The sequence below is a fragment of the Silurus meridionalis genome, chromosome 4, assembly GCF_014805685.1.
Source record: "Silurus meridionalis isolate SWU-2019-XX chromosome 4, ASM1480568v1, whole genome shotgun sequence".
NCBI lineage: Eukaryota > Metazoa > Chordata > Actinopteri > Siluriformes > Siluridae > Silurus > Silurus meridionalis.
The window spans coordinates 18,602,110-18,615,861 of NC_060887.1; the positions used below are offsets into that span (position 1 = coordinate 18,602,110).

The 13,752-nt window shown below is 37.0% G+C and overlaps 1 protein-coding gene across 1 annotated transcript; it reads right to left on the reverse strand.

Moving 5' to 3' along the window:
• Positions 1–4,286: 4,286 nt before the first annotated feature.
• scxb (scleraxis bHLH transcription factor b) lies at positions 4,287–6,969 on the reverse strand. Its single transcript, XM_046848018.1, is given in 3 exon segments — positions 4,287–4,606; positions 6,053–6,168; positions 6,171–6,969. Coding segments are annotated over 3 exon segments (591 nt in total). The 5' UTR covers positions 6,607–6,969; the 3' UTR covers positions 4,287–4,567.
• Between the last annotated feature and the right edge of the window lie 6,783 nt (positions 6,970–13,752).

Sequence of the window (13,752 nt, forward strand, 5' to 3'; positions counted from 1 at the left end):
TTTTGCTGACATAACCTGATGGTAGGAAAAACTTTAAAAAGATGACTAACTGGGGAATACTCCCCAGGCACATTTAACTTCTTCTGATTCTTACTTTAAACGGGATTATAATCCCTCCCAAGACACGTGTCATCTCATTCGTTCATTTTTTTTCCACATAAAATGTAATGCAATGCTAAACCCAATTTGAGGTTTGTGTTTACACACAAATTGAACAGAACAATTAATTTAGTATTGCATTATGCAAATGATTGCATAATATATTTTAGTGTTATATTGCAAATATTCATATTTCGAGTGGGAGAGGGGAGAGAATAGCCAGATTAGCTATTGAGCAGGTTTTTTTTGCTGAACTGCAGTACCAGCAGGAAACAATTAGTCCAAAAGCCCCAAAGTTTAGTAAAAATGGAGAAGAGTTGTTTTCTGACTGCTGGGATGATGACAGGGTCAGTTGGCAGCAAATCAAAGACCAGACAATGATCATGCAACCAGAGGGAGTCGAGTGTGTGAGTGTGTGTGTGTGTGTGTGTGTGTGTGTGTGTGTGTGTGTGTGTGTGCACGAGAAAGAGAAGAAGCTATAAAGAATGTGAATTTGCCACCTGTAGTGCCACTGTTATTACTCTGCATTAACCGAGCACTTTATTAGTAACAACCATGGACCCTATAATACATACAGTTATCTAATCAGCGTATAGTGTGGCAGCAAAATCAAGCAACAGCAGCTTTGTGAAATGTTTATATCAACAATAAGAATAGTAAAAATGCAGTGGTGGACGAAGTACATAAAGCATGTACTTGAGTAAAGTAGAGATACAGTAGGTAAATTATTACTCCAGATAAAAAGTAAAAGTGCTCCCTTTAATCTTTTACTTAAGTACAAGTACAAAAGTATCTGTCTTCAAATGTACTTAAGTATCCAAGTACTATAATTAATTAAGGCGATAATGTCATGATTTTTATCGAAAAATAGATAAAAAGGTTCATTGACCGTGATATGATTTAATAATGGACGCGACCGTGCAAATGAGCGTTATATAAAACAAACCAAAAAAAAAACAATTATTATTTTTTTTTTTGGGTGGACGCTCCGTGCCGCCTAACCGGCAAGATGCTGCCCTAGGTGACTGCCATGTCGCCTAAAATCGACACTGCCAATCAAACAGTCAAAACAAGTTTAAAACAGAGCACAGTTAAGTCCAGTTATGTTTTTATTCACTCGTAAATCAAAAGGAATGACGAAGATATTTCACTTTGAAATGTAGTAGAGTTAAAGTAAAAGTCTCCCCAAACTGAAATACATGAGTAAAGTACAGATATGTGAAAAAACTACTTAAGTACAGTAACGAATTACATTTACTTCGTTACTCTCCACCACAGCAAAAATGGGATGGCAGTTATTTTGATAGTGGCATCACTGTTGGTGGCAGTAAACGCATACTTGTATATTTCTATTATTATTGATGTATTTTTACATACAACAGTTTACTCAGACAGTTTCAAACTAACAAAAAGACTACAGAAAATCAGATAACAATCTGTACAATTGTGGTTAGTGGAATAGTATGTTGAACATTAATGAAGATGGTATTACAGCAGCTGAAGTCTGTCCAGACTACAGCATGAATCCATGGACTCAACCTGCCTTGCATTAACAGTCCATCTTGGGGAATCCAGAACACCTGAAGTTGCTTTAAGAGCTTAACTTATTAGCATTATGTTTCTATGTGCTTAGTGAGGGTATTTGCAAGAACTACCTATACATAAAAGGATTCTGCAGTCTTAATGAATGTACCATGAAAATCATAACAATACAATTTACATTGTTTTGAGGACAGAATTTCAGACTGTGGCAGTGTTGCAGGTATAAAACAGTTTACAGTCTAAGAAGTTCAACTAGATTTTGGAATGTGGTTGTGTATATTTATGATCATTCATCTGTAAGGACATTTGTAAAGTCAGGTACCAATGTAGTGCTGATGTAGTCGGGTGCAGTCAGCATTCCAATTTATCCCAAAGGTGTTAAAAATGGTTGAGATCTGAGCTCTATAGAAGGCCACTCAAGATCTTCCACTCCAGCCCATGTAAATCAAATCTTCTTAGAGTAGGTTTAGATGCTGTAAGAGGTTTGGGTCTAATACTTTTTTGTCAATATAATGTATTTTCAATCCAAACTCTATCTTCTACTGATAATTTTTTTAGGACTGAATACACATTTCCTTAATAGCAACGTAAAACCTGCGGTTTTATATCATAACCCATTGTAGCTATTGAGTTAATTTAATGTTAATTAATCATTGGAAATATGATTTTTTGTGGCATTTTATTTATTAATGATCTCTGGGAAATGTTCATTAACCCAATGGTGTTAATTATGCACACGTAAACATGTTCTAAGTTTTAGTTCTAGATCCCATTTAGAGGTGAAGGTGTGCATAGTTTGAAAACAGTCATGCAGTACTGATATATTCGACATACAAAAATATACAAAATAATAATCAGACACATTTTTTATTAATTGTTACTGTAATCTTCATATATGTTACAAGAGATATTTGAAGATCTGCTAAAACAACTAGCAGAGAATCACCTGCATCCAACAGATTGCTTCAGATATCTGTTAATCTGTGAAGCGTTTTTTTTTCAAACTGTCTGTTGAGAGTGACTTATGGCTTCTCATCTTGACATTATCAAAGGGTTCTTCTAGCACACAGGGCAATGGTGGAGGATTTAAATCATGCAAAGATGACAGAGTGCATAGTGCACAGACCGGTGTAGAGTATATCCTTACAACAGAGCAGTATATTTTGAAATAAAACAAATGCTGCAAAAATCTCCTGCCTTAAGTGGCTTTCTGTCTGCACAGCAAAGTATTTGGATGGCTCTGCAGCTCTGAGAATAGGGTTGTGTTGCTGTTGGATAATGGACTGAGACAGAGAAAAGGGATCAAGTAGAGTAAATTATATGTCCACACTGTCACAGAGTTCAGAGTTCACAGAGTGTCAACTTGGCAACTAAGAATTAAATTAAAGCTGGCTGGATAATCTTGTGGAGCTCTGTGGAGATCCCTTGAAGAAAACAGCAGTAAGATATCTGTTCGATATGAGTTTTCTATGTTAAAGTGGTTATAAATTATGTATTCTTTCGTTCATTCTTCATTCATTCATTCAGTCATCAATAATTGCATCAATCTGGTTAGCGCCAAAGTAAAAAACCTGGATGAGATGCCTGTCCATCACAAGGCACCATGAATACACACACTCTCCAAAGTATTTACACATTTAGGGTCATTCTTACACCTGACAGGTCTTTGGGAAGACGCCAGAAATATCCCACATGGACACACAAGAAAAGTGCATGCAGTAACCTGAGCACATGATTGATATGTGGACCTTGATGCTGTGAGGTGGCAGATCTGAGCAATTAGGCAAAATTACAATTGAATTACAATCAGCCTAAGGCACAGGAAGTAAACTTTTGATAAGGGTACAAAAATCAGCATAACTACAGCATACCTTATATACCATATACTATACATATATACATCACATTAATTTTTAACTTGTTTCAAGATATCAAATACATGTTAAAATATATTTTTCTGCATATAGAAATTATTGATCATTATTGTATTTTGTTGGCTGGCTGCCTGGTTGAAATGATTACTTTAGGGACTATAGGATTATTGTGCCATGCTGAACTACTTGAAGTATTGAAAGCAATACAATTAAAATTAATAGTTTCAGGCAGAAATGATAAACAAATACAGCATTAAGAATGAAACTGGATGGATAAATAGAAGGAAATGTTTGTGTGTGTGTGTGTGTGTGTGTGTGTGTGTGTGTGTGTGTGTGTGTGTGTGTGTGTGTAACAGAATCTAAAGGTAAAGTAGAGGACAGTTTGTGACTGACAGTCTGCCAGATCTCAACCTGCAGATCTCATCTCCATGAACACACAAAACTCCAGTGGTCTCTCTTTTTTTCTTTTTCTCTCTCTCTCTCACACACACACACACACACACACACACACACACACACACACACACATTAAAATTTGGAATTTGTTATTTTGATGTCTTACTTCACATTATAACTGATATTTGCACATTTGAACAAAGCAGACACAGGTATGGGGTTGATGTTTTACGAATCCAAAAGAACTTTATTCCACTCTTGCTGTTAAAGCTGGAGCAGGTCAAAACCAGTGAACTGATTCATCTCCATTATAGTATAGCATTTAGCAAATCAGTGCTGCCTGATATCATGAAACCTATAGTCCATGTAGTCCTTTGTCTTCATGATGCTAAAATTTATATAGAGTCTTAATGTGCCATGTTCAGCACAAACATTGTGTGCTGTTGATTGAAAGTAAAGTCCTCAAAGCTCTGATGCATGAAGCCATTGTAGCAGAGTGATTGCTTTAATCCACAGTGATGCAGTCCACTAATAAATGTACATTTACAGGATAAATAAAGGTTCATGTATGATTCTGCAGTAGCATACTTACAATACATTAGGAAAAACATAGAGTTAGAGTTCAGGTGAATTGAATGGTATGTTCTTCTTCGTCATTATCTTCTTATAGCTGTTTTTCTTTCTCTGTCTTTGTTCTGAAACACCAGAGCAATAACAATGTCAGTTTCACAAGTTCAGTTTCAAGTGTTAACTCAGGCAGTTGAATTTTACTGTAATAGATCTAAACACATTAAATACAGACACTTCAATACGTTTAAACTGTGAACTGCATAACTAACCGTAAATGAGCCACCAGCTCACCAGTTTTTCTTTAGTGCCGTGAGCATCAATTAGGGGTTTATCTGAAAGCAATTCATATTAGAGAACCCAATCTCGTTAAGGTACAGGGTGCCTGGCCATAGCGTCAGCTGAGGGGGCAGCATGCCTCAATTTTTCCAATCGCTCTTGTGTTCTGTGAGAGGCAGCTGGCACGAATTAATCATGTTCACACTGTTTGTTGACCTGAGGTCAGTGCTATTGGTGCACCCAAACTATGCGTTTATATCTAAATTATTATGTGTATTTCATAATGTATACCTTAATGATATATAAGTGTGGATTACTCTAGTAAACAAACTCCTCTTGATGGTTGAATATGAATAATAATGATGTACATCATTAAATCCGCGTGCTCGAGCAGAAAATGATTGCATTACCAAACTTACTAACTTACTAAAGCTCAATGCAAAAGGACCAGTATGGTTATTGTGTGTGAATGTGTGTGTAATATATTATATATATATTATATTAAATAGTGTTTATATATATATATATATATATATATATATATATATATATATATATATATATATATATATATATATATATATAAACCCCATTACTTATTATATAAAAGATGTCAGAGAACTTAATTTATAGTGCATTTTTCTAAGCCATTTTGAATTTTCCCTGCATGTCTTTCTTGTAGAGTTGTAAAAGCTTTACTAGACTTTGGTTATATGGTTGGATTTTTCAGGTAAGTGATGATTTAAGAGCTTCAGCAGGGATGCTGGCATTCATTCGGGTCTGTGAGGCATCCACTGATCTTAGACCAGTGATCTATTTGGAATTTTGGGAATTTTGCGAGCCAGATGTTTCCAGAGCAGCACACAGGCATGTGGGATGCACAATAATTTGTCTACAGCTTTTTGTGTGCAATGACATCACTTCACACACTCATTGCCATATTCCTCACTTTTATTGGCTGTTTCTCAGGCTAATTCTGTTACATAGGAAATGCACTAGAAAAAATTATTTGGTGACACATCAATCACACAAGTAAGCAAAACTCTGATGCTGTGTTCAGTCTCACTTGTGACAAGTTTTAGAAGCTAAAAGAGTCACGTTTGGTGGATTGAAATTGATGTTAATTAAAGGCAAATGTTTTATACATAAACATATCCTGTATAAGACTATTTGTAGCATGCAATGAGGCGATTGATATAAACAGAGTCTGCGATATGGATAGTTAGAAAACATACAAGCATTTTATTAAAAAGATAAGATCAGCAGATTTCACAGGTGTATGGTGTGTTACTCACCAGTCTCCTCTGGTTACTGAGGCAAAAGGTGCAGATCTGTTTTGGCTGAGAGTTCTCTGAGTCTGGGCTTGCATCTATGGTCTTAAGGAGATGGTTATGCAGAGCCCCTGTGTTTTATGGCATGGCTGGCCGTCTCCACATGCTTCTCCCACCAATAGTACATTTTCCAGGTGAGAGATGTAGCTAGAGGCCAGCCGTAATGTCTCAATCTTGGACAGCTTCCTGTCAGCTGGTTCAGTGGGTATGAGTGTCCTCAGAGCAGTGAAAGCCATGTTCACGCTGTTTGTTCGGTCCCGCTCTCGAGCGTTCGCTGAGTTACGCTGTCGGGTCTCCGAGATTGGCAAGTGAAGCTCTGTGGTTCCAACCGATGGCCTGCAGCCGAACTTCCGTTTGCGAGAGTCTGCTTTGATAGCGTTGTACCCAGGAGTGGAAAGATGAAAGGATTTGTCATCGGATCCTGAGCTTTCACTGCCGTTCTCATCATCCTCTGACAGAGGGGTAATGTCAGAGTAAAGGAAACGGGCAGGAGAGGGGTGAACCATGGCATAGGACATCTTCACCTGCTCTGTCTCACACTTGTAGCCTTTCACCAGGAGGGACTGGGCTCTCTGTTTTTACCCAGTCTTTACACAGACACAAGGAAACTCCTTAACACAACTTTTCGCTTTCAGTCCTATTTACCAACACACACAAGACAAACCGTAGTCCCTCACTTAGTGAACAGCAGCCCTCAGTTTGCGAAAATCCAGCGTTGTATCAAACCAATCCTGTGATGATCGACTCAGTCGCTTCATGGTGATTCAGTCATTATAAGTTCATATTCCTTCTGCAGATTGCTCTTTCAAGAACCAGAATGTCAAGCACCAGCCTGAGTGGGTGAATAAGTGGAAAAGTATATAGTGTTTTGCACTAGCATTCATCCCTCAACAGTTCCACATGTTATTATGGCTGAGTGTTTCCTTATGCCTTGGCTTTATAGTGTGTGTGTGTGTGTGTGTGTGTGTGTGTGTGTGTGTGTGTGTGTGTAAGAGAGTATAGTAGTGGTGGGGGAGTGGCTGGGGACTGCTCCCCCTCTTTCACTGTAAACGCAAATCCAGTGTGAGAATGCAGTGGAGCTCTCTCTCTCTCTCTCTCTCTCTCTCTCTCTCACACACACACACACACACACACACACACACACACACTTACTTATTGGTTAAAAAGTGTCTTCTTATTTAGCATAAATAGAAATTGAAGCCTGATTAAAAAAACTAATTACAAAATGTTTTGTACAAATGTTTATTTTTCTGTCAACTACCCTTGAGTCTTTTTCACCTAAAGACATACATTTAAAATAAACAGAAATCACTAAAGTTCTGGATATCTCTTAATCTCCTATGAGCTTTAATACATTTCCTAACATAAAATTGTTTTGTTTCTATATGGTTTTACTGTAGTTACTAAATAATTCATAGTAATTACTAAGTGATATGATTTTTGATGAGTAGCACACTAAGAGTTTAAGGGTTATTAAAACAAATGGTTGCAGAGTGTGAATGCTACAGGCAATTCTATACTATTTGTATTATACATTTAAAACATTGGCTTGAATGTGTAGTCTGGTTACTAGCGCTGATTGAAAAGGAAGTGCTTCAGGACAGTATGGCACAGTGGTACAGTGGCTAGTTTTGCTTCAAAGCTCCAGGGTCTCTGGTTAAGTACTGAGCTCAAGTTACTCTCTGTGTAAAATTTCTTAGTATGTTCTCTTTTTGCCCATTTGCGATTCTTCTGGTTCCTCTGGTTTTCTCCCACCTACTAAATTGTGTTATGTGTGTGGACTGGACTGGAATCCCATTCAAGATGTATTCCTGCCTAACTATTAGTGTTCCAAACAGCTAAACTGTGATTATTATGATATGTGGTTAATGAATGCGAGAGACTGCTTCAGGCCCCAGGTAGGTCCTGATAAGTGACAGGGAACAGAGCCCAATGAGCTTAAACTAATGCAACATAAAATCAGTATCAGAAAAAGGCATAAAGGTGTGGAAGGAAGTGACAACTTGGTGCTGTTCAGTGAATGACATTGCCTTAGCAGCATCTAAGCATCTAGCTAATAATCAGAGAGTCTTTTAAATTCTCAATTTCACTACAGTGTTCTGTGCAGTTCTTTATTTTTAAACGTTTTAGGAATTCAGAATAACTTTTTCTGCTTAACTGACATCACCTGCCCTCATGATTTTGTCACTCTAAACCCGATTTTCTTCATTATCCATTCTCAATGTCACAATTGATATTTAATATCTCTGAATGAGTTCAGTAGCAGAGCCATGCTGTCAGCATCTGATTGCTATTACTCCCGCTGACGCTCCAACTTCCTCTTTTCCTTCCACTGTTAAAATCTAAAAACTATTCACCAAGAAACTTCCCCTCCCTCTCCCTTTTGGCATAGGTTATGGAGCTGTCAAAACTCGGAAATAATCCTTTGCACAGCACTGCAGACAGACCGACTGGCTCATTATGGAGTCGGCCGAATGGACGGGTGTACAGCCAGAATGCTGAGGGACAGGATTGTCTAGCCCATGCTGGGAACATGCCAAGCTTACAGGCACCCGACCCTAATGGGACACAATCTCTAGATCTGCCCCATTTAAAGAGTGGGACTGAGAAAAAGGGCATGATTTTACATGTCACAAAAGTGGCATAAATACTTATAAATGTTATATCTCATTGGATATATGTCTAGAACAGAGCAGATTTAGTATAGCAATGGGAAATAAGCAATTATAGGGTCTTTTTTTTCGCTTGAATAATTTGGCAAACCAAACCTCACAACTTTGGTGCCCTCTGTTAATAATAATAATAATAATAATAATAATAATAATAATAAAATCTGTGGCTTGATTTTTTTTTTTACTACCAGTTCCGTTATTTCAGGAGCACAAATGAAGTCAATCCTTCCTTAAATTCCATGCTGTAATTGTCCTGTTCTTCAGAAGCCAAAGAATTCAGACAGTAAGCAGGTCAGTGTGCCTGAGAGATGGAAAAAGTGAACTGCTCAGAACCTTGTTGAATCCAGTGCCCATCAAAGTCACTCTGACAGTCCTCATAGGTTTATATTACCCTTTGTTTTTACAAATGCTAGGATATACTTTTTATACTGACTATATTATATATTAAGCAAAACAGATGAACCACATTTTTAAATGCTCAGGTTCTTTAGTTCTTTAGGTTTTTAGCTTTATGGAACTCTCATAACTCATAACTGAACAGTCCAGTTTACAAATATGCTACTTACTGAGTGCAAATGAGTCAGGAGCAATTGTGAACCACTCTTGTATCTACTGTATCAACATTCCTATGATATATACAGTATATATACAGTATATATACAGTATATATATATATATATATATATATATATATATATATATATATATATATATATATATATATATATAATGTGAAAGAGGTGTGATTAAGATCTTTGCAAATATATTGAAAATAAAAAACTAAAGAAATTACAGCCTCAAGCCTTTTTGAGTATGATGTTACAAGCTTGGCACACCTATTTATGGGCAGTTTCTCTCATTTTTTTTTGCAGAACCTCTCGAACTCCATCAGGTCTCTCAGGTTTAAATCTGGGCTCTGGCTGGGCCACTCAAGGACATTCACAGAGTTGTCCTGTAACCACTCCTTTGTTATCTTGGCTGTGTGCTTAGGGCAGTTGTCCTGTTGAAAGATGAATAAACAGGTGTGTGCCTTTCCAAATCATGTCCAATCAACTTAATTTACCATATGTAGACTTCATTCAAGTTGTAGAAACATCTTAAGAATGTTTAGTGGAAACAGAATGCACCTGAGCTCAATTTTGAATGTAATGGCAAAGGCTGTGAATACTTATGTTTTTGTTTTTTATTTTTTATTAATCATCACTTCTTCACATTGTCATTATTGTGTGTGTTGTCTATAGAATTTTGTGGAAAATAATTAATTTAATCTATTTTGGAATAAGGCTGTAACACCTTTTAAATGTAAATCGGGTTAGGAATTGGTAAGGCTAAACAGGGTTAAGAAGCACGGAATGATTCTTGAAAAGTCTTAATTTAAATATTTTCCCTATTTTTTACAGAAAGGTTAAGGGTCCTCATACCATACAAAAGGAGTCATCAGTACTGACCCATGAACCTTGTTTCTTTGCTGAATATCCTTAACCAATGCTAGGTGTGGTCTAAGTCAAGACCTTATCTTTGAAGTGTGCCTTGTAAAAAAGGCAGCTGTGAGGGCAAAATGGATGGGGCCTTTCAGACTGGCCTTGTAAAGTCCATTTCAAGCCTTCTCAAGTAGAGCCTTGGGACCAGCCCGCTGCTCTGCTAACAATGCCTTTCTGCTAATTTAACAGATCTTTAAATTCAAAGCATTCTCCTCTCTATCCGCTCTCCCTTATTTATTCCTGTTACAGGTGCCATGCTGCATAATCACACCAAATCCAGACTAACTTTTCTTAAACCCGAGGAGGTAGAACCACTAAAACTGGAGTTTTGAAGATTGCCTAAAACATAAATCTACTCCAAGCACAAATTTCTTATAAAATAAATTATTTTAATTTTTTTTTTTTTTCAGAATATCAGTCAAATTTCGAACAGCACTTCTCAGTAGAGCATCTGGTTTTAATTTACTTTTTAATACTACACTGATATTTTATTTGTCATTCACACATATGGACAATGTGCTTATTTCCTCATAGGATGTTTTAGTTAGCAGCACTTCTTTAGGTTTGGGTGCTGTCAATTTGGGGATGTTGTATAAAGAAACAGGGGCACTAAATTCAATAAACTTCCAGAAGAAATTACATATTTAGGGTCAGATTTCCTTGTCAGTGGTATTACTGGGCAACAGGAAATTTCAAATTTGTAGTGATTGTTTTTATTAATAGATATGAGCGAGCTTGGCCGGTTTCCACTTTAGGCCAAAAGGGAGAGGTCAGGGGGTTACATACGTTTTCCTTATTACATTCAGCTTCATGGTTTGGAATGTATTAGTAAAGGGTAGTAAAATTCCTGCTTTGTGATGAGTGATGCATTGTGATTAATTCAATGCTCTGGGAGGCACATGGCTGTGAGGGAGTTTAATAAAAATGCTTGACAGTATGAACCTATTCCTTAGCATGTCTTTGTAAAAAGCTTTATAAAAAGAATAAAGTGTAATATTAATCCTCCAGAGAAACTTTGCACAAAGCTCACAGTGCACTTTATCTTAAGTAAAGAACACTAATAAAAGCTGTAGGTATTATCACAAGTCAAACATTAAAATGCATTGGCTGTCAAATCATAGAAGAATGTGAATAGATATAAATGACGACTTACATCCTTCCCTCTTACTAGTGCTGATTCATCTACTAAAGCTCTGCTGTTTGCTGCTTGTGGTCATTTGTAATGTAAGCAGTAGCTAACTCGTGGCTTATATCATCCACACAGCAAGCACTATGAGCTCATGTTTTTGGCTGTGAAGCTGTTACTAGAGATTAGGACCCAAAAAAACAGTCATCCATTTTGTGTGTGGGGGTTGTGCATGCACATGTAGTTTTAGAGCAAATATTTGCTGGCACTTTTCACCATTCAGTCATATAATGTGCTGTTGTGAATGTCCCGCTCAAACTTTGGCTTTATAGTTGATTTTCTTTATGGTTTCTGGCAAACAGGTTATGGTGCGGTTGCCAGGCCTAGAAATAATCAGAAAATCCTTGATGCAAACTATAAAATATTCAAATGGTTTAAATAAGAATTTGATGTGAATTTGAATTACTATGAATTGTCAACAGTAAATGATCAAATTGTCATATAAGGCAAAATTTATTTGTATGTTTGTGTGTGTAAAGAGAGACATAGAGAGCATGCATGTGTGTGGGTGGGTGGTGGTGTGTGTGCAAATGAGTGTGGGTGTGGGGAAGGTATTTCAGTAAGGTTTAAATGAACAGATTGGCTGCATATGATTGTCATTAAAAGTAAAGCAAAATGTTTGAGTGAGCATGGAGAAAATCCAACAGGCAGAGCCTATATAAACTGCTATTTGAAACAGTTATTGTGACTGGTTGCATACAGTCCCCTAAAGTCCTGAGTTTATTTGCCAATGATTTCCTCTCCTCATGCTTGTCATCTGATTATCTTTATTTGCTGAATAGCTTCCAGATTGACAAGTATTGCCTCACTGGGTTGTCTTACAGTCCTGACCCAGAAGGACCTTATGCACTTTATCTACACGAAATAACAAATTACTAATGTATTCTATTCATCTAACGTACCCTATCCATCCATTTTTAAGGCACCTATTCAGCGACTTCGACAGTGTGTTTCACGGTTGCTCTGTCTTACCTGAAATTGCTGCAGTGACATTTTACTTAATCAGTAGTGTGTTTTTTTTCTTGATACAAAATGACACATACAGTGACATCATGTTGTTTTGACCTTCGCTCTCATTCTGTCTCCCAAGTAGATTGAGAACGATCTTGGCTGAAACGTCCTCACATTAACTTGCAGACTCCACAAATCATACTATTCTGCTTGTAATGGCTGTAAAACTGAAAATAAACACACAGAATGAACAGTTTACAGCTCAAATCCTTTGCACGCTTGATGAAATGCAATAAATTACTCCCCAAAAACCTGGATTTTCTTTTTTCTTCACTGGAACTTGAGAAATATTTTTATTCTTTCCAGAGGTGAGACTCATGATTTATATCACACTGCTATGTGGCTGTCAAGTTCTAAGTGGAGTGGGATACAGCTTTAAGGCATACATATAGTGACCATATGAACTCTATGATACAGTAAAAAACATCTCAAATAGCCTATAGATATTTGGTTCATAATGTCTAGGTGGTATGATACTATGCTTTTCCTCCCATCTGTATTTCTATTGATGTGTTTATATAGATCCAAGTTTTTAAATGTTACCCAAAGGAAGGACTTGGCAGAATAAGGAATATTTCATTTTTTATTTTTACTTTATTTTCCTCTATCTATCTATCTATCTATCTATCTATCTATCTATCTATCTATCTATCTATCTATCTATAATTATTCTATATAATTCTATTTCTCTGTAGGGTGTGTTCAGCTTCAGGGTTTTGCAATTGCGCTCCTAGAAACACAGGTCCAGCTACTGAACCATTCCTTAATCATACCACTTTAACATGAAAAATAATAATTCACATTCAAGTGAAAAGAGCAACATTAGATGATTGAGTGATTGGTGTTCATTTCCTACAATCAGCATCACTAAGGAGTCATGAACTAAGTGGTCTCCAAGCCTCAGTGCATCTGGTATGTGTGTGTGAAGGGATGCCTCGTTTTGTACACCGTGAAGTAGGAGGAGATGGGGGTCCACTCCAGCACATGAAATGTGCTACTGCCTCTTTTGTCTACAGTGCTCATAAAGTGCAACCACACATGCATGGACAATGAGGCTCCTTGTAAAAAGTAAGATGTTCATACAGAGTCTTGCCAATGGAAACATAAGTAGACAGAAAACCATGAGTGAGTCTGGAAGCCATTCTTCTGTTCATGGCAAATCCATCATTTACCCAAGTTCTACATGGGTTGTGTCAACAATGTATTATGGCATATGATAATGCTTTGGGGTTTTGGAAATTTGTTTAACCTTTTCCCCTGTCTCAAAACTCGATATGGTCTTTTTCTACCCACTTGATATGGTGCTTGTCTGGC